Source organism: Dromiciops gliroides, chromosome 2 (genome assembly GCF_019393635.1).
Source record: "Dromiciops gliroides isolate mDroGli1 chromosome 2, mDroGli1.pri, whole genome shotgun sequence".
Lineage (NCBI taxonomy): Eukaryota > Metazoa > Chordata > Mammalia > Microbiotheria > Microbiotheriidae > Dromiciops > Dromiciops gliroides.
The window spans coordinates 272,335,486-272,358,241 of NC_057862.1; the positions used below are offsets into that span (position 1 = coordinate 272,335,486).

At 38.5% G+C, this 22,756-nt stretch overlaps 1 protein-coding gene across 1 annotated transcript in view; it reads left to right on the forward strand.

Moving 5' to 3' along the window:
* The window catches only part of TTC6 (tetratricopeptide repeat domain 6), a 245,880-nt gene that overhangs the window by 144,044 nt on the left and 79,080 nt on the right, over window positions 1-22,756 (forward strand). The window contains 1 exon segment of the mRNA XM_043980656.1: window positions 11,603-11,685. Coding sequence (XP_043836591.1) covers window positions 11,603-11,685 — 83 coding nt within the window.

The following is a 22,756-nucleotide window of genomic DNA, read 5'->3' on the forward strand; positions in this document are numbered from 1 at the left end:
GGACAAGTCACTCAACCTTGATTGCCTCCCCCCCAAAAAAGGCACAATAAGAAGAGATGGTATAAAACATCCCTCCCCCCAAAAAAGAGAGCATGTGTGACAAAGTCAGTAGTTCATCAAAGGGGTTCACTTCAGCTTGGCTTTCAAAAGACTTTTCACATAATCTTGTTTTTGATTGATTGAGATGTTCTCACCTAGTTAAGATATCAAATAGGGTATAGTCATTTTGACCCCCCCTTACAAATGTAACAAATTCTTTGTTTTTTGTACCTACACTAGCTTTTTTTTTTTTGGTACCCACACTATGTTACCAACCAGGCATCAGCATAGTGCCTGGCTACTAGTAGGTGGTTAATAAGTGTTTGCTAATTGGTTCATTTAAGGAATCTAATTCTAACAGGCAGAGGTAAGGAAACAATGCATTTTGGATAAACTTTATGAAGGTCCCTAATTCAGGGAATAGCTATTATGCCAAGTGGTTTTTTGTGTGTTTTTTCTGGAACACAGAGAGTGTAATTGGGAGAAAGATAATATGAAATATCTGGAAAGGTAGCTTAAGGGCAGATGATGGAAGATTTTAAACAGTAGGCTGAAATAATTATTTCATTTTAGAGGCAATAAGGAGCTGCTTATGGAGCTCATGGGATCATAGATTTAAAGCTAGAGGAGACTTTAAAAGACATCTAACCCAACCCCTTCATTTTTATAGATGAGGAAAATTGGGCCTAAGTGATTCACCCAAGGTCACACAGCTAGTAAGTGACAAATGCAGGATTCAAAGCCCAGTTGTCAGGGCAGCGAGGTGGCATAGTGGATAAAGCACAGGCCCTGGATTCAGGAGGACCTGAGTTCAAATTTGGCCTCAGACACTTGAAGCTTACTAGCTATGTGACCTTGGGAAAGTCCCTTAACCCTCATTGCCCTGCAAAAACAAACAAACAAACCAGTTGTATGAATTCAAATACAAGATAATTTCTATTGAAAAGGTACTTTCTCAGCTCAGAGCCAAGCCTTAAAAAGATTATTTGGGGATGGGTTAGTGGGGTGAGAGAATGGAAAGTTTAGTGAGAAGGGGATGGTTGTGACAGATGATATGTTTAGTTTGAAATGCCAATAGTAGATCCATGTGGAGAGGAAAACAGTTGTTCAAGAGAGAGATTAGGGAAGGGAAGAGAAGGAAACAAGCTCCTCCTGTGTACCGGGTAGTGGGCTAAGTGATTAGATATGTTATTTGGAAATTATTTGTGTACCAATGATAACTGAATCCAGTAGGATCTGATGAGATCACCAAAAGAGAGTGTAAAGAGAGAATTAGTGTCCAAGATAGAGCTCTTGGAATCACCCATACCAAGGAGCTAGAAGAAGGACAGCAATACAGGAAATGAGACTGACAATGGATGGTCACGCAGTTTGGAAGAGAATCCAGATAGTGACATCACAGAAGCATGTCCAGGAAGAAGGGGTTGTTGAAAATGTCAGAAATTGCTAAGAGGTCAAGCAAGATGAAAACTGAGAAAAGGTCAGTGGATTTAGCAGTTACGAAATGATTTGTAACCTTGGAGAGAGCATGAGAAAAGTATACATTTTTTTCCCCTGATTTTGCTATGAACAAGTGAAGAGACTTTTGATAATAGCTTGAGGTACTGGTCAGAGTCAAGTGAATGTTTCTAAGGGATACAAAAGTCCTGTGCATATTTTCAGCCTTCTGGGAAAAGAAGCAGTAGGTAAGGATTGAAGAAGAGAGGAAGGTAATGATTGAAGAGTCAAACTCCTAGAGGATATGGGAGGGACTGGGATCAATGGTACAAATAGAGGGGTTGACCTTTGTAAGCCTGGAACAAAGGAGAAAAGAACTGGGAGGAAAGGTTACAAAGAGGTTTTAAGGTACAAAGTGGGGGAGAACAGAGAGCTAATAATGGATTTTCTTGATTTTCTCAGTAAAGTAGGAGGTCAGGTGCTCTGCTGAGAGATGGGGGCAGCTTGAGCAGAAGAGAAGTTTTTGGAACAGCTGGTTAAGGGAATACAGTAGAACATCACACTGGGAAGAATAAAAAGATTGTTAAGCCACAAGGAAGGACCAGTTATGGTTAGATAACATAAATTATAGTAACATTGTTGTGAGACTTTTCTGCTTCATTCAGCAGTATTTGGGTACAAACAAGATGGATGGTGGGGAAGGAAGCGAGAACAAAGTTATAGATTAGGAGAACATGGAAGAGAAGAGAAACTAGATATCAAAGTGAGGATAAAAAAATAGTGTCGGGACAAGTGAAGCAGTCAGATAAAGATAAAAGAAGGTTTTGATCAGAGATGGAAATATCAGAATTTAGGAACAATTATGGGTGGTGGTGACATCTAAAGCAGAGCAATCTGTTGGTGGATAACATGGAATAAAGTTTTCAGGAGGCTGATGAATTGGGAGAAAAGGTTTTTTGAGGAGACCTCAATATGCAACTTCAGGGCAGCTAGATGGTACAGTGGATAGAATGCCAGGCCTGAAGTCAGTAAGACTCATCTTCCTGAGTTTAAATCACTTCAGAGACTTATTAGTTGTGTGACCCTGGGCAAGCCACTTAACCATATTTGCCTCGGTTCCTCATCTGTAAAATGATCTGGAGAAGGAAATGAGAAATAGACTCCAGTATCTTTGCCAGGAAAATCCCAAATGGATTCACAAAGAGTCAGACATGACTCAAACAACTAAACAACAATATTGATAAACAGTTGGACAAAGGCTTAAAGACAGGAGAGAGAGTATTGTGTGTAAGTAAAAGCAAAGAAGGCTAGTTTGGCTAGAGTGATGAGTATGTGGAGGAGAATAATGTATGAAAAGACTGAGAAAAGTAGAATGGGTCCAGGTTATGAAGAGTTTTACAAGTCAAACAAAGATGTTTTAATTGATGCTAGAAATAATAGGCAGCCACTGGAGATTATTGAGGTTTTGGAAATGATATGGTTAGACTGCACTCGAGGAAAATCAGTTTGGCATCTATGTAAGAGAATAAATTAGAATAAGGAGAGACTTGAGGGGGGCAGCCAGGTGGCACAGTGGATAGAGCACCGGTCCTGGAGTCAGGAGGACCTGAGTTCAAATCCGGCCTCAGACACTTGACACTTACTAGCTGTGTGACCCTGGGCAAGTCACTTAACCCCAATTGCCTCACCCAAAACCAAAAACAAACAAACAAAAACAAAAAAAGGAAAGACTTGAGGCAAGGAGAACAATTAGGAAACCATTCAATAGTTGAGACCAGTTGAGGGCTTGAATTAGGGTGGTGGCTATGTGAGTGGATAGAAGACAGATGTAAGAAATGTTTTAAAGGCAAGATCTGACAACTAACTGGTTGGATATATATGGTGAGTAAAAGGTTGAGGATAAGCATGAGGGTGATAACCTGGGTGGACTGGAAGGATGGTGGTATGTTTTGGAAAAAAATAGGAATGTTTAGAGTAGGTTTTGAACAGTTTATGGGTAGGGGAGAGCTCAGGAGAGAGAGAGACTGTAAGTCATCAGCATAGAAATGGTAATTAAACCTATGAAAGCTGTTGAGGTCTCCAAGAAAAAAGAGAAAAGAGACCAGGACAGAGCCTCAGAATAAACTCATTTGGTGAAAGGGGTGGTAATCCAACAAAGGAAACTGAAAGGGAGCTACAGCAAGTATCTACACAGGGTGGCCAGATGGAGACCTCTCCAAAACTGGAGAAGTCCTTGAGGGATGGTGGCAGCAGAAGCATCTGGATGTATTACTGAGGATTAAGGCATATTCCTACTATTCCTCTTGGCCTAGTGTGTTATGGGGCACAGGAGGAATACCCAGTGCTAGATAGGGTGGCCAGGGAAGATGGCCTTCTTGTTGGAGTCAGGAATCTCTGAGTACAAAAAGATGGAAAGAATGTAAAATGATTGGATCTAGGATGAAGGGGAATTTGTTAAGGTATTTGGGGATTTGGATTAGGGAATTTGAAGGGTACCAGAGGTTACAATGGACAAGGAAGGAAGAAAGATGAGTATAGAAACTGGAGAATAGGATGAGGTAGCACAAGGAAAGACTGTCTTTTTAATGGATAAGGGAAGACAAGGTACCAAGTTATTTACATGGTATTTCTCCTTTTAGAATGTGAGCTCCTTGAGGTTGGGGGCTGTTTTTATTTTTCTTTGTAACCCCAGAGCTCAGCACAATGCTGAGTATGTGCTTTAATTAATGCCTATTGACTCACTGATTGACCACAGGGCTGGAGAGTATAAATTTACCAGGGCTCCTGCCCTTCAGGGTCCTAGAGTTCTCTCTTGGTTCTCTCTCCAAATACCAGAAATCATGGGATAGAGGCAGCAGGCAAATTGAGTCATTCACCTAACTAGATAAGTAAAGTCCATTTCTTTCTCCATATTTCAGCTAAATGAAGATTTTTCCCTCCCCTCGACCCTAGAATGCTTCTGTACCCACTAAAAAAGAATAGCTACAGAATAAGATACTTATCACAAAAAATTCCCTTTACTCCCTACTTCTTTGTCATTTGCTGGCATATAGAAACAATGAATGTGGTACCTTTATTTTTGTTATTAAAATACTAACTAAAAATAAGTCCAAACCAAAAAAAAAAAACAGTATTTATTCAGTAAAATTTCTTTTAATTCTGGTGTTGAGAATCAGGCTTTGTAAGTAAACTATGTTAACGTATTGCATCTATCATTATTTTGGGGGCATGATTTATCCCATGTGGTACTTGCTTTGTTGTACCTCAGTGTAATTACCTGCCTATATATCTTATACTTCCTTCAGTAGATTTAAAGCTCCCTGAGTGTTTTACATATCTTTGTATTCCCCCAAATGCCTCCCAGATAGGAAATGCTTAGTAAATTCTCATATAATATGTGAATTTATTCAATTTTTTATGTAACATGAGTCCTTAAACTAAGTTTAATAAATTGTTTTCCTTTTTCTGTGCCTTTACTATGTGTGTTTTTTGTTCCTCTACTGCTAAAATCAGTTTTATGAGGTAACACTAGTCATACTCATCTATTATCTTTCTTTGTGAGATTTTCCAAATGAGTTTATATTCTAAATTGGCATTGTCTGTGACTGCCATCTCTCTCCATCTGGCAATTAAGTCAAATATTTTTTGCCCTATACCCCTATTAAGGTCTCAAAAGATCTTTGACTCTTTGTCTCTTTGTCATGACAATTTACATTGGTCAAATTTCTGTAAGAAATTATTCTAATCAGTGTTTATGTTGCTTCTGCTGTCCATTAACCACTTTAATTATTGAATATTCATTTAAATTTCTCAGAACTGAACTCTTTAAATTGCCTACTATATCTCTTTCTCATTATTCTAGCTCTTTGCTAATTTTGAACTTTGTTCTAACAAGTTGATGGGTCTGGCTATATACAGATAAATGATTCAGAGATGATTTAAAAATCAAAAGTTAATCTCCTGTTAAAATATAATTTTTTCACTTTTGTGATTTTATTTTCATCTTACTATATCCAGTGCCTACTCATTCTTTCCTTGAAGAAAGTTTTCATGATTCTATAACTTAAGATGTCTGTGCAGACTGCTACAAGTTTTTGTCTTTTTTCTTTCTTTTTTCTGACCCATGCCTTCTGGTATGTTTTTCTCCAACCTCATTTATTTCCACACTGATGCTATTATTATCCCCATTTTATAGATAAGAGAACCGAGCCAGGCAGAGGCTATGGGACTTGCTCAAAGTTACACAGCTGGTCTCTGAAGCCAGACTTGAACTTAGGTCTTCCTGACTCCAGGACTGCTATTCTATCCTCTATACCACCAACAAAAATAGCCATGATTCCATATGCTCTATTCACAAACTTTAGATAAAGATGGAGATGTAGGTTCACTAAAAGTGTTTCTTGTAGCACTCAAGGCTATCCTTGAATAGAATTCAAGTTGGAGCTAGATTCCCTTTGGATGGTATACTCCAAATGTTCTTGTTCTAGATAGAAACGTACTGGTTCTATCAAATGTACTGGTTGATCATTGGAGTGTTCTGGATGAGATCCATAGCCATTCAAAAGATTTTGGACTGCCCCATATTCATAGGAAAGGTCAAGTGGATGGATAATATTTATTACCTAGATTTTGGCATGCAGTTGAATGTACAACCTATTAATCTTGCCCATCAGTACATTTAAATGGGACAGATATAAAAATGGACAAGTTGGTACAGAATTAAACTGGATTGCCTTCAGGAAGCTGCAGGGTTCTTTTAGTTACCCTCAGCTTCTCTCAGAAACAAAAGCTCATGTTTTTTTGTTTGTTTTTTTGCGGGGCTATGGGGGTTAAGTGACTTGCCCAGGGTCACACAGCTAGTAAGTGTCAAGTGTCTGAGGCTGGATTTGAATTCAGGTACTCCTGAATCCAGGGCCAGTGCTTTACCCACTGTGCCACCTAGCTGCCCCCCGCCCCCGCCAAAGCTCATATTTTAAGAACCATTAATCTGCTAACCTTGCTCTATGGCTATAAGACATGGAAATAGAAGTCTCTGAAAAATTAAAATGAATATTACACATAGGGCAATAGAGGGTCCCATGGTGTTTATAAGCCAGCACATAAACAACGAAGAAGTTCAGAGAAGAACAGGAATAAAAATTACCATTAGCAACTGGCATCCTGGGAGGAAACACTCAGATCTAAGAGAAAACTAACTTATTTAAGTATTTGAGAGAGACTGCCCTTATTACATCATTTACTTCTAAGCATCTATAAATGGAAAGAAAAACAAATTTAAAAAGCAGCTCAGAGAAAGACTATCTAATCCGACTGTAGCTTAACAAGAATTCATTTTCCAACATATCCAACATGGCAACATACCTTCATTGATGCTTTTCCATAGGTCTAGAATGCCCTTCTCTGTCACCTCAAACTACTCATCCTCCCCTACTCACCCCCTCCCTCAAGAAACCTCATACTTAAGATTCTCCCCATTCTTTAAAACAGAACTCAAATGCTACATCCTCCAGAAAATCTTCCCTAATCTTCCTGGTCCCTCCCCCGATCTCTTCTTCAAAAAAATCCTTTTTTCATACACCTCATATAGTACTCATGTATTAGGATATTTTGTAAATGTCTCATTTTCACAGTACTGGATGCCTAGGAGCACTCAAAAGCAAATAATATGCAGACCTTGCCTTCAAGAACCATAATAATCTAACAGGGAAGAAAGGACATATGCAGAAATAACCATAATACAAAGTAAAATATGATTATTTTGATTCAATTTTAACTTCCAAATTCTTTTCCTCCCATTATCCCCTTCCTTGTTGAGAAGAAAGGAAATACAATATCCATTATACATATACAATCATTCAAAAGATATTTCTGCACTAGCCATAAAAAAGAAAAAAATTAAGAAAAAGAAATAAAGAAAAAAGTATGCTTCAACCTGTAGTCTGAGTCTATCAGTTCTCTATTTGGAGGTGGATAGCATTTTTCATTGTAAGTCCTTTGGAACTGTGATTGATCATTGTATTGATCAGTCACCAAATCTTTTACAAATTGTGCTGAATTAAAAGCCTATGTTGAAATATAAAAATATCAGAGTCAGGGATAACAATTGGGGTCTTATCTCTGAACCAGGCTAAAGGGATTAGAAAGAAGATACTAATAACAATAATATTAATGATAATAATATAAAAGAAGAAGCAACAAGGCATGTGGGAGGGTTGGAGGAAAAGGAAGAATCAAAAATGTCTCTGTGGTTTTGAAGCTTGATAATCAATCAATAATCATTAGGTATTAATTAAAGTGCTTACTATGTGCTAGACACTTTTCAAGGGCCTGAAGTATTACAAAAACAAAAATGAAAGTCATGTTCCTAAAGAAGTTTACATTCTAAGGAGAAAAACAATGGGTACATTGTAAGTAAATTAAAATATATAGCAGTAAATACAAGGTAATTTTTGAGGTGGGAGAGGGCACTAGCAATGGAGGAGCAGAGATCTGGAAAGGTCTCATGTAGGAGGGGAAATCTGATCCAAGCTTGAAGAAATACTGGGAGGAGGCAGAGGAGGGAGTGCATTCCAGATTGCTGAATAGCTGGTACAAGGATACAAAGATGTAATCATGTGTAGTGAGGAGCGAACTGAATCATAGAGTGCATGAAGGGAAATATATGTAATAAGGCAGGAAAAAAGAGGCTGGAACTCAACTGTGAAGGACTTTAAATGCTAAAGACAGAAGTTCACGTTTTTTCCTAGACACTATAGAAAATCATGCTTTTCAAGCTGTGATAAGCCTGTGCTTTAGGATACCTAGGGGTGAATGGCATTACCACTAAATACAATAAGGAAGTTAGCAGGAAGGATATACTTTGGGAGAAATATGTTGAATTTATTCAACTTTGGATAGGTTAAATTTGAGGTGCCACTTTAGTATCCAAGTGGAGATATTTAGCAGGCAGTTGAAATGCAAGATGTGGAGCTAAGGGAAGATGTCTAGATTTCTGGGCTGTAGATATAGTTTGGGGAATCACTCCAGGAAGTGATAAATTAAAGTCATGGGAGTAGATGAGATAGCCAAGCAAGATTATGGAGGATAAAACTCAGAGGTCTAAAGACAGAGCCATGGGGATGCCACACTTGAAGGATGGGAAGAAAAGATGAAGATAGAAAGAAGTAGTTAGAGAGGTAGGAGGAGGACTATGAAAATACGCAGAAGCAAAATGAAGAGAAATGCCAAGGAGAGGGTGGTTAAACTATCAATGTTTCATAGTGGTCATTGAGGAGTATTGAGAAAAACTTTTGGATTTGGCGATAAAAAAATCATTAATGATCTTGAAGAAAATAGTTTTTCAAGAGCCATGAGAATGGGAAAGAATAGGTTATCCAAGATTAGAATTATTAAGGTATTTTGCTTAGATGTTAAGAGGAAAAGATATTCAAAGATGTAAGCAAATGCTTCTTGGAAATTGACAACTATTGAGTCAAAATGGGTATAATGGACAGACCAGGTAAGATGGAATAGGAGTAATGGTTGAGAAACCAAAGATCATTATGATGCAGAATTAATAGGCACGCGTTGTTGTTGTTTGTCCTCATTCTCTTTTTTTTGTCCTTCATTCTCAAGATGACCATGACATCAAGAGATGATGTCTTGACTTGGGGTGAATTGGATTTAAGTGATGGGAGGGCTGTGCAAGGTCACCAACCTCATTCCTCCTCCATAGCCATCTGGGTTCTGTGGCACGATATACATCAGGAACTGACTGGAGAATGACCCCCAGATGTTCTAAAACAATTGGGGTTAAGCATGATTTTGTCCCAGGGTCACATAGCTAGTGGTGAGATTATGAACACAGAGTCCTCCTGACTCCAGGACCAGTACTTTATATACTGCACCACCTAGCTGCCCCAATAGACATGAGTATAGATATATTAAACAGGGGGAAATTATGATTGGAAGAGTCTATGTTAAGGGTTATGGGGGAGTAAAGAAGTTTAGAATATTGATGAGACAAAAGTGTGCCTGCTTGATTCAAGGTGGAGGTTATAGGAGGTGGATCAGGGTTAAAGAGTCATCAACCTGGATACTGAAACTAAGAGGAGAAAAGATTAGGAAGGGAAAAAGTCACCTGAGTGCCAAAGTTGTTGAGAAATATATGAAAGTAATAGGGGGTCCAGAGGTGACAGTGACAAGGTTGGGAGTGATGGTCCAGAACAAGCAATGAGAAAGCACTTGATATGGTAAGTCCTCTTTCTAATCTTGTGAGTTTGGGAAAATGGGTATTCCCTGGTAATGCCCAAATACAGCCACAATTAGAAAGGTTTGCCAGATATCCTCAGGTGAAAAGATAGATTTCAAATAAATATAAGTTATGAAAAGAAGTCAGAAGGAAAATATCAAGAATCTATGAATTGAGAGCCTAGTAATGGAAATAAGCTAGCAGAAGGGATAAACAAGGGTCATAGGAGAGGAGAGGTAACGAGGTGTATTTCTAGATAGAAATTATGTAGTTGGGGCAGCTAGGTGGCGCAGTGCATAGAACACCAGTCCTGGAGTCAGGAGGACCTTGAGTTCAAAGCTGGCCTCAGACACTTAACACTTACTAGCTGTGTGACCTTGGCAAGTCACTTAACCCCAATTGCCTCACTAAAAATTTTTTTTAATTTAAATTTTTTAATTTTTTTAAAAAGAAATTATGTAGTCAAGAGAGGGGATATGTTTAGCTTGGGAGAAGAAAGGATACTGCACTGACTAAACAAATTAGTTAACAGAAAAAAAACTTTTAAGGATTACCTACTAGGTTAGTATATTTGAGGAGAAGGTGAGATTTCAGATGGCCCTTGAAAAAGAAGTGAGGTGTGAAGGGAGGACATTCTAGAGATCTATGAAGAAATTGTGTGAGCAGATAAAGGGGAAAGAATGTGCAAACAACTTTTGTGGAACAGTGAATAGAATACTAGATATAACGGATCATGTTGAGGAGTAGAGAGATAATTATGTGATGATATTTATTCTAATTATAGTCAGTTTGCTTGGAATTTTTTCCTAGACAAGTCACTTATTTTGTGGTCATAAGGAACACAAACATTTTGACTACTTGTTCTTTTTTTCCATAGACACAAACTCTACCCTTCTCTCCTTTTTTGCTCCCATAATTTATCATTTACTATTCTTGACAATGAATTTTCTCATTCTTCATGCTACCTGAAAGTCTGATTCCTCTTTTTCTCCATTCAACTAATGAATTCTGTATGTATTCCATGGTCAGCTTCTGCATAAGTAACAAGGAACCCCATGTAATCCACAAATTACTATGTCTTCCTTGCTTAGTTGATTGGCAGGAAGTTTGTGTGCCACAAAAAACCATCCCTTAAAGGTGGCTGTTTCATAAGTGTAATTTCAATTCTCCCTCACCAACCAAGTATAATCAAGTTGCAGCAGTGAGAAAAATGGTTCTGGTTCTTGACACTTTCAGAAACACAGATTCATGTGTCCTGGAGCAGACTGGACCTGGGGTCAAATAATAGGCCATTACAATCTTTGAGAGACTGACTGGTCTACTTCAGAACTTGAGAGGGTTGAATATTGTTTCAGGATATTATCATTTCATTGAATATTTAAAAGATAGCTACTCTTAGGCCACTGATTATAAATAAATACAATATATAATCTTTGTCATTGATATATATTTCTGTCAACTCAAGAAAAAATAGGAATTTCCACTAGTTTTTGGAAGATATGGGGCTTTCTGCTTGCTTGAAAGGTAGATGGCATAATCTGATGGGTACTGGAAGACAAAGTAGATAAGAAGATTTTTGCTGGCAAGAAGGACAGACCAAAGTATAACATATAGAACCATGACAATGTTGAAATGGGCAAAAAGAACAGTATCTCTGAGATCCATCTGAGTTTCAGTCCTTTGACTAAGCTCAGGAGAAAGGAAGCTTCAATTCTTGAGGAAGGCCATTTATATAATTTACCTCTTTTCTTACATTTCTGTATCTTAAAACCTTATAGAACCCATGCAGCAAAATTTTCTAAAATATCCCCAAATTTTTTTAAGGGACTACACAAAGTTATATAAAGGAAGAAGTTATTAATATTAAACACTAATCTCCTATTCATCATTCAACAGATACATAAATTACCAGAAGCACTGAAGGATATGTCTCGGGCCATCCACCTCCAGCCAGATGGAATCCAGTTGTATATAATGAGGTAAGTACAGAAAAAGAACTTTGTTCTACCCTCACTGCATCAAGGTAAGGTTCAAATTGGCATGTATATATTGACATACATAATATGTATGTGATTATATAATATGCAAATGCATATATACACAATACATACATATGTATACATATGTACTAATATATACTGGTATGTGTGTTTATATATCGTGTGTGTGTATCATGTATATTCACACAAAGATATGTATTCTATATTACTTATTTTAGATAAATCACAAATTTTATTACCTAGCATGATGGTAAGATTTTTAGATTCATCTTGGCCATTGTTTTCACCATTTAGTCAATCTGTAAGCATTTATATTGTTTTTATTTATTTAGAATTTTTATTTTCCCAAATTACATGTAAAACCAAATTTTGACCTCAATTTTTTAAAACTTTGTGTTCCAAATTCTCCTCCTCCCTACCTTCCCCTCCAAGAACTCAAGCAATTCAATATAAATTATACATGAGTAGTCATGCAAAACATTTCCACATTAGCCAGGTTGTAAAAGAAAACAGACAAAAGCAAAACTTCAGATAAAGGAACTAACAAAAAAATTATGCTTCAATTTGTATTCAGATACCATCAGTTCTTTCTCTGTAGATGGATTGTATTTTTTATAAGTCCATCAGAGTTGTCTTGGATCATTGCATTGCTGAAAATAACCAAGTTATTCACAGCAGATCATCTTACAATATTGCTGTTATTTTGTATACAGTATATTTCACTTTGTATCAGTTCATGTAGGTCTTTCCCAGTTTTTCTGATAGCATCCTGCTCATCATTTTTTTTATAGTAAACTACATTTATATAGTACTTTAAAGAGAGATTTCCTTACAATAAACCCATGAGGTTGATTATTGCAACAACAGCAATAGATAACATTTATATAGTACCTGACAAAGAATTTTCTTCTCATTCGCCCAGCAAAGTACCATACATTTTATCATCATCAGTCTTCATCTAATTATTATCATTCCATCCATCCATCAATCAATCAATCACCATTTTCATCTTACATTGCTCTTGCTTTTGCTTCAAAAATTTTTTCACAGTTACTATTGCTAACTGTGTTTCCCTACATCCTATTCCCTCCCCATGATATTTACTCTATTTTCTATCTTCTTTCACCCTATCCCTCTTAAAAAGTGTTTTGCTTCTGGCTGCCTCCTCCCCCAATCTTCCCTCTCTTCTTCTGTCTCTACCCCCGTATCCCCTTTCCCACATACTTTCCTACAGGCTTAAAAAGATTACTCTACCCAATTGAGTGTGTATGGTATTCCCTCTTTGAGCCAATTCTGATGATAGTAAGGCTCACTCACTCCCCTGCACTTCCCCCCTTCTTCCCCTCCACTCCATAAACTTTTTCTTGCTTCTTTTATGTGAGATACTTTACCCCATTCTACCTCTCCTTTTCCCTTTCTCCCAATGCATTCCTCTCTCACCCATTAATTTTAATTTTTAAAGATATCATTCCTTTATATTCAACTAACTCCTGTGTCCTCTGTCTAAATATACTCCATCCACCTGCCCTAGCAATGAGAAAGTTCTTATGAGTTACAAGTATCATCTTCTCATGTAGGAATGTAAACAGTTTAACCTTTTAATATCCCTTATGATTTATTTTTCCTTTTTATGCTTCTCTAGAGTTTTGTTTTGAAAGTCAAATTTTCTATTCAGCTCAGGTTTTTTCCTCAAGAATGCTTGATTTTGTTGAATTCCCATTTTTCCCCTGAAAGATTATACTCAGTTTTGCTGGGTAGGTGATTCTTAGTTGTAATCCCAGTTCTTTTGCATTCCAGAATATCATATTCCAAGCCCTCCAATCCTTTATGTAGAAGCCGATAGATCTTGTGTTATCCTGACTGTGGCTCCACCATACATGACTTGTTTCTTTCTGGCTGCTTGCAATATTTTCTCCTTGACTTGGGAGTTCTGGAAATTGGCTATTATATTCCTAAAGGTTTTCATTTTGGGATCTCTTTCAAGAGGTAATCAGTGGATTCTTTCAATTTCTGTTTTACCTTCTGGTTCTAGAATATCAGGGCAATTTTCCCTGACAATTTCTTGGAAGATGATGCCTAAGCTCTTTCCTTGATCATGACTTTCAGTTAGTCCAATAATTTTCAAATTATCTTTCCTGGATCTATTTTCCAAGTCAGCAGTTTTTCCAAGGAGATATTTCACATTGTCCTCTATTTTTTCATTCTTTTGGTTTTGCTTTATTGTGTCTTGAGTTCTCATAAAGTCATTAGCTTCAATTTGCTCAATCCTAATCTTTAAGCAATTATTTTCTTCAGAGATCTTTTGTATCTCCTTTTCCATTTGGCTTTTCAAGCTGTTGACTATTTTGTGACCTCCCTTAATCACTCTCATTTCTCTTTCCATTTATTCCTCTACCTCTCTTACCTTATCTTCAAAGTCCTTTTATAAGCACTTCCATGGCCTGAGACCAATTCATATTTTTCTTGGAAGCTTTGAATGTAGGATCTTTGTTATCTTCTTCTGAGGGTGTATTTTGATCTTCCTTGTCACCAAAGAAACTTTTTAACGATTGCATTTTTTTCTGTCTGCTCATCTTTCCAGGCTATTTCTTGACTTTTAGCTCTTTCCTTTATTTATTTATTTTGGGGGGTGAGCCAATTGGGGTTAAGTGACTTGCTCAGGGTCACACAGCTAGTAAGTGTCAAGTGTCTGAGACTAGATTTGAACTCAGGTCCTCCCAACTCCAGGGCCAGTGCTCTATCCACTGCACCACCTAGCTGCCCCCTTTTAGCTCTTTCTTAAAGTGGGGCACTGCTTCCAGGGCACACTGTCTCACACTTCAGGGGGTCCCAGTGGGTCCCAGGCCTGCTTGCTCTTCAACCAAGGACCAGAATTCTGTTTCACTGTGGTTGTAAGCTCTGGCATGCCTGTGCTCCTCCCCTACCTGGGCCACCACTGAAGGCTGCTTCCTGGTTCCACACACAGGCAACACAACAGAGTCCCACCTCAGTGCCAGCAGAGACCCTTGCAATCTCCCCCGGTCAACCACTCAACTCCTTCACTGGTCCATGAGCTGAGTTCCAGAAGTAGCCACTGCATCAGCTTATTCCAAGGTTCCAGAAGCCTGATTCTCTGGGGCTGGGTCTGTGAGATGTGGCCTGAATCTGCACTCTAGTCTTACCCTATTACAACATACCTTTCCTGCCAACCTTCTAATCCATCTTTGGCTGTAAAATTATCTTATCACATCCTTTTGTGGGTTCTGCTGCTCCAGGAATTTTCTTATGGTATTATTTGAAGGGATTTGGAGGGATTTGGGGAAGAGCTCCAAGGAGTCACTGTCCTCTGCCATCTTGGCTCCACCCAGCAAGTCTCTCTGTAAGCATTTATGAAGAAGATGTTATGTGCCAAGTACTGTCCAAAATGCTGGGACACAAAGAAAGGAAGGCCCTGCTTTGAAGGTGCTCATAATCTAATTGGGGAGACAACATATAAACAACTATGTAAAAATAAGGTATATACAGGATAAATAAAAAATCAACAGAGAGAAGGGACTAGAATTGAGGGAAAGGAACGCCTTCCTGTAGAAGATGGAATTTTAGGTGGGAACTAAAGGAAATCAGAGAAGCCAGAGGTAGAGATGAGAAGCAAGAGCATTCAAGGCACAGGGGCCAGCAATAAAAAATGGCTGGAGCTGAGAGATGAACTATCTTATTTGAAGAACAGCAAGTCCAGTGTCCCTGGATCAAAGAGTATGTGGGGGTATATAAGGTTTATGAAAACTGCAAAGGTAGGAGAGGACTAGGTTGTGAAGGTCTATGAGAGCTAAAGAGAACATTTTGTATGTGATTTTAGAGGTGACAGAAGCCAATTGAGTTTATTGAGTAGGGAGGTGACACAATTGGACTTGTGTTTAGGAAGATCACATTGGTACCTAAGTGGAGGATGGACTGGAGTGGGGAAAGATTTATGGAAGGCAGACCCACCAACAGGCTATTACAATAGTCAGGGAATGAAAATGTGAGGGCCTGCACCAGGGTGGTGGCAATGTCACAGGAGAGAAGGGGACATATTCAAAAGATGTTGAGAGATGCTTCAAAGATGAAATGAACAGGACCTGGCAATAGATTGGATATAAGGGTGGAGAAAGGTGAGAGATGGTAAGGAGTCAAGAATGATGCCTTGATTGTGAGGTTAGTGGTGCCTTCAACAGCAATAGGGGAGTTTTGAAGGGTGCAAAGGTTTAGGATAATAAGTTCCATTTTGGACATATTGAGTTTAAGATGTCTTACAGCTATGGCGTCAACCTCAAACAGAAACTGATCCTATATTGACTTGGAAAACCACAAATTAACATTATCTATATTGTATTACATTCTTATTTGTTAATCATTTCCAAATTATATTTTAATCTAGTTCTGGCCACACTTGGGGAGCTTAGCAAGCCACCTGTGGCTCAGGCCATGAGACTGAGACCTTTAGTCTAAAAGACATCCAGTATGAGATGTTGGAAATGAGAGACCAGAGATCAATAGAAAAGTTCGGACTAGACAAATAGATTTGAGAATCATAAGAATAGATATGACAATTGAATCCATGGGAGCTAATGAGATCACCAAGTGAAATAGTATTGAGGAAGAAGAGAAGAGGGCCCAGGGCAGAGCCCTATGACACAACCACAGTTAGTGAGCCTGACCTGAATGAAGATCCAGAAAAGGAAAATGAGTCATCACATGGGACAACTAGAAGAGATCAGAGTCCCAAAATACCTTTAGAGAAGAGAGTGTCAAGAAGAGGGTGATCAACAATGTCAAAGACCACAGAAAGGTCAAGACAGGATGATTGAGAAAAGGCAATTGGATTTGGAAATTAAGAGATTTTTGGTATCTTTGGAAAGAGCAGTTTCAGTTAAATGATGATGCCTGAAAACAGACTAAAAAGAGTTAAAAAGAGAGTAAGAGAAAAAGAAGTAGAGGCACCTCTTACAGATGGACTTCTCAAGGAATTTTGCGACAAAAGTCAGGCAAGATATGGGTCAATAGCTAAAAGGGATGGATGGGTAAAGTGAGGGATTTTTTGAGGATGGGGGATTTGTGGCATGTTTGTAGGAAATAGGGAAGCAGCCAATAGACAGGGAGAGATTGAAGATAAATGAGAGAAAGTGAGTGTGATAGAGGAAATCTACTGGATATGAAATGAAATGGTATCACTTGGGCAGGTAGAGGGGTTTGCTTTGGCAAGAAGGGCCAACTCTTCATGTGAGATGGGTGAAGAAAGAGATAGTGGCAGAAGACATTTGAATAACATAAGATGAGGAAGAGGGGAGACAGGGAGCTCTTGGTGAACAACCTTGATTTTTTCAGTAAAATATGATGTAGGGCTCTAAAGCTATGAGAGTGGAGGGAGGGAGAGCCAGAAAAAGATTTGGAAGAGCTTTTGTGGTAGAGAAGTTTAAAAAGATTGCCTAGCATCAGTAAGAACCCAGTTGTAGTTATGTAACATAAATTTGTAGTGGACCCAGTTAGAATGGTTGTATGAGTTTTCTCCATTTTCATTAAATAGCACATGTGTAAGAGCAAAGGCAACAGATGGTGGAAGTGACTCAAAGCTGAGGCTTGGTAGGACATAATAAGAAGAGGAAAGTCAGTGACTAGATAAGGGAATTTCAGAGTTCATGAACATGGAAGTAGTGAATTTGGGGGCGATGTTTGGATCAAGGAATATTTCATGTCCCCTTCCTCAATCATTCAAGTCAAGAGGAATGAGTGAAAATACAACTAGTACTAGAAAGGTTGGCCAGGGAAGCTGTCTCATCAAGAACGAGCCAGATCTATGTAAGGATCAGAAGATGGAAGGAATTTCAGTGCAGTGATTATGTAATTGCCATATGGATGAATAGTTTTGTTGTTGTTGTTGTTGTTGTTGTTGTTGTTGTTGTTGTTAATAATGACACAAAGAAAATTATAAAATGGCCTTCAGTCCTAAGAAGCCCTTTTCTGTTTCTGCAATGGCAGAGTCATAGAAAAAGAGACTAAGAAGATATTTAGAATTATACAGTTTAAAATAAAGATGTAAACTCACAGTATTTGTTACTGTCACAGAAGATATCTCTTTCATAGAGTCCAAAAAAGAGAGCAAGCCAAAGGGCTATAAAGCTGTGCATACCCTTTGACCCAGCAATACCACTATTAGGTCTTTTTCCTAAAGAGATCATAAAAAAAGGGAAAAGGACTCACATGTACAAAAATTATTTATAGCTGCTCTTTTCATGGTGGCAAGGAATTGGAAACCCTAACCCTATCAATTGGGGAATGGCTGAACCAGTTATAGTATATGAATTTAATGGAATGCCATTGTGCTGTAAGAAACGATAAGCAGGCAGATTTCAGAGAAACCTGGAAGGACTTGCATAATCTGATGCTGAGTGAGATGAGCAGAACCAGGAGAACATTGTACACAGTATCATCAACATTATGTATTGATCAACTGTGATAGACTTGATTCTTCTCAGCAACACAACGGTACAAGATAGTTCCAAAGGACTCATGATGGAAAATGCTCTCCAAATCCAGAAAAAAAAAGAACTGTGGAATATGGATGCAGATTGAACCATGATATTTCTTTTGGTTTTGGTGCTATTGTCTTTTTTTTTGAGGTTTTTTCCTTTTGCTCTGATTCTTCTTTCACAGCATGACTAATGCAGAAATATGTTTAATGTGATTATACATATATTACCTATATCAGATTGTTTGCTGTCTTGGGAAGGAGGGACAGAGAAAAATTTGGAACTAGAAATCTTATAAAAACAAATGTTGAAAACTATCTCTACATATAACCCGAAAATAATAAAATATTTTATAATTAAAAAGAGCAAAGCCTTGCAAATAGGGAGGTCCTCCAGATATCCCTATTTATGGGTGACATCATATGGATTTTATCAAGTCCTGGAATACCTCTTCAATGAAAGCACAACTACTCAAAAGAAACTTGGTCAACTAACAATCCACAGAGGAAAAACCAAATGGATGAAGAAAATCCATTGTCTGGACTATTATTTGAAGTCAAATGGGCTGCCTCAGCATGTACATATTTCAGATTTTTGGATACAGAAGAACAGTGATCTGGACTCAGAACTGAATAGGATAAAGAGAATAGACTTTATTACATTTGGAGAATTGCACAGTATTTTCAATGATTTCCAAACTACTGCTTTACACACACACACACACACACACACACACACACACACACCTACCCCTTTTTAACCTGAATAGTCTTTTGTGATTCATTATGTCCATGAATCACAGAAGATTATAATCTCTGAAGAATCAAAATTGCAAGTGGCTCAAAGGGCAGTGGAGAGATACATGCTGGTGACATGCAATTCACCTTGTATTTAATGCTCTGCCTGGTTTTAGTTCCACCAAACAAGATGCCCTTCCCAGGATATAAGCTTATTACTTCTTAACTTACCACCATGCTTCTAACTTGAACCGTAACACCTCCTTCCTCTCCCAGCCTCCTCTCCCCTCTCATTGGAGGGCTGGAGGGGATAATAATAAACTCTTCCCAATGCCTTCCTTTATAGAGGGCAGAAACTAGACTCTCAGATCACTCCACTCTTTATCCGCTGCCCTGATTAGCTTCAGTTCTATAGAACATGATGCCCCTACACTAGCTACCCTGATGCCCCATTCCCCTCACCCCATTTCCCTACCTTTTGTTGTATGTTGTCTCCCTCTTTATATTGTAAGCTCATTGAGGGAAGGGACTATCTTCTTTTTACTAGTTGCATTCTTAGTTCTTAGCATGGTGCTTGGCACATCATAGTTTCTTAACATATGTTTATTGGATTAGATTTTTTTGATGAGCACAAGTAACTTAGAAGTGAATGTATTATACAAAGGAACAGTATGATTGCAGAAGGTAAATCATAGAACAGTATTGAGAGATAACAGATAGATGGATTAATGCAGCTAGGTGGTGCAGTGGATAAAGCACCGGCTCTGGATTCAGGAGGACCTGAGTTCAAATCTGGTCTCAGACACTTGACACTTTTTAGCTGTGTGACCCTAGGCAAGTCACTTAACCCTCATTGCCCCACCCCCCAAAAAATTAAAAGTCAAGAGGAAGGCCTTCAACATGATGGGTAAGTCTGCTAGGAAGGACTTGTGGAGGACACAGATGACAATCATGTAGCATAAGAATATGTGGACCATTTAGATTTTCACCACTGGAGATGTTCCACATGTCAAGGAGACCAAAAATCCACTGAAGCATTGAATTATATTAACAATAATAATGACTATCACTCATTACATTTGTAATAGACTTGGTAGTTTTCAAAATATTTTCATATCACTGGATCCTTAAAACATTCTTGTGAGATAATATTATCAAGCTTTCTGTGAAACATGCCTGAAAAATTACTCATTTCAAGTATTCTACCCTCTTTTTCCCTTTATTAAACAATAGGTCATCCTACCAGTATTTATTAAGGTCCTACTATATGGTAAGCACTGATCTAGTAGCTGGATAAACAGACAGCCTTGTATTCTACCAGGAAGATAATACACACACACACACACACACACACACACACACACACACACACACACATATATGTACAAAATAAATAAAGGTTATTTTGCCAGGGAGAGCAGGGGATCACAAAAGGTTTTGGAGGAAACGAGGGTTTCTACGAGGTAGAAGTGAGGAGAAGAGAGAATATGAGGCATGAAGGGAACTACCAATTCAAAAACATGGAGACAAAAAATGGAGTGTCAGATATAAGGAACAGCAAGGCCAGTCTAGCTAGACTAGAAAGGGAAGGAATGTGTCACAAAGTTGGAATGTAGGTAGGGAGTAGGTTGTGAAGGTTTTAAATACCAAATAAAGGAGTCTGCATTTAATCAGAGAGGCAATAGGGAGCCATTAGAGTTCACTGAGTAGGAGAATGACATAATTAAACTGGTACATTAGAAAAATCATGCACACAAAGGGGAAGAGCCAAAATGGTGGAGGAAAGGTAGTAACCACTCAGACTTCCTGACAAAATTACCCCCAAAAAAATTCCAAACACATTCAGAAAACAACTCCTGAAGCAGCAAAAAGACAGCTGAGATTATTTTCCAGCTAAAGACATCTTGGAAGTTTGGCAGAAGGGGGAGTAGACTCAGAATGGAGTCCAGCCCCCAAATCATGACAATACAGATACAGCCCTAGGCAGGCTGCACCAGAGAAATTTACCCCCAAGCCTCCAAATCAGCTGTAGTGCCTGTATCTTCTGGAACTAAGCTCACAGTCTAATGAAAGGGTTGAACAGCTGGCCGGGGGGGGGGGGTAGTCTACAAGGATGTATGCAGGAGGTAAGGGGGGACTTGGATGTCCTAACCCAGCAGGAAACCAGGAAGAAACCTTGAGTGGTGGAGGTGCAGGTGGGGGAAGGTGCAGGGTCATAGGAGCACACAAAGTTATGCTGTCTGGTTGATTGGCAAGTTGGCCTGGGGTTATCTACGGACCAGAGAAAGGGCCAGGTGAGTGAAGCAGCTGCCCCTTATTAAATCATAACACCTGGGACCCCCTGAAGCTTGGGACAGTATATCCTGGAAGCAGGACCCCACACTAAGAAGGAGTTATAAGTCAAATGAAAGCCGGTCAAGATGAGCAAGCAGAGAAAATTGCGAACCATAGAAAGCTTCTTTAGTGACAAGGATGATCGAGGTGCACCCTCAGAAGAGGAAAGCAACATCAGGGCTCCTACATCCAAAGCTTCCAAGAAAAATATGAATTGGTCTCAGGCCATAGAGGTGCTCAAAAAGGACTTTGAAGATAAAGTAAGAAAGGAAGAGGAAAAAATAAAAAGAGAAATGAGGGTGATGCAGGAAAGATATGAGAAAAAAGGCAACAGCTTGAAAAGCCAAATGGAAAAGCTCTCTGATGAAAATAATTCTCTAAGAATTAGAATTAAACAAATGGAAGCTAGTGACGTTATGAGAAACCAAGACACAATAAAGCAAATCCAAATGAATAAAAAATAGAGGGCAATGTGAAATATCTTCTTGGGAAAACTGCTGACTTGGAAAATAGATCCAGGAGAGATAATTTGAAAATTATTGGACTACCTGAAAACCATGATCAAGGAAAGAGTTTAGGTATCATCTTCCAGGAAATTATCAGGGTAAATTACCCTGATATTCTAGAAGCAGAATGTAAAATAGAAATGGAAAGAATTCACTGATCACCTCCTGAAAGAGATCCAAAAAGGAAAACTCCCAGGAATATTATAGCCAAATTCCAGAGCTCCCAGGTCAAGGAGAAAATATTGCAAGTTTCCAAAAAGAAAGAATTCAAGTACTGTGGAGCCACAGCCAGGATAGCACAAGATCTAGCAGCTCCTACATTAAAGGATTGGAATATCCTTTATAGGATGGAAAGCATGGAATATTATATTCCAGAGGGCAAAGGAATTTGGATTACAACCAAGAATCACCTATCCAGCAAAACTGGCTATAAATTTTCAGAGGTAAAAATGGGACTTCAGTGAAAAAGAGGACTTTCAGATATTCGTGATGAAAAGACCTGAACTGAATGGAAAATTTGATTTTGAAATACAAGACCCTAGAGAACCATAAAAAGGTAAATAGGAAAAATAAATTAAGAGGGATGTTAAAAGATTAAACTGTTTAAATTCCTATGGGGGAAGATGATATGTCTAACTCATAAGAACTTTCTCAGTATTAGGGCAGATGTTAGAAATAAATTTAGACAGAGGGCACAGGTGATAATTGATTATGAAGGGATGATATCTGCAAAGTATTTATTTTTTGTTTATCTCTTTTTTGTGGGGTGGTTGGAGTTGGGTGTCATGCCTGGAGTTGTACAGTGGGTGAGTGCCTTGTGTCTGAGGCTGGATTTGGGCTTGGGTCCTCCTGGGTCCAGGGTGGGTGTCACCTAGCTGCCCCGTGGTGACATCTTTTTTTTTTGCAGGGCAATGAGGGTTAAGTGACTTGCCCAGGGTCACACAGATAGTAAGTGTCAAGTGTCTGAGGCCGGATTTGAACTCAGGTT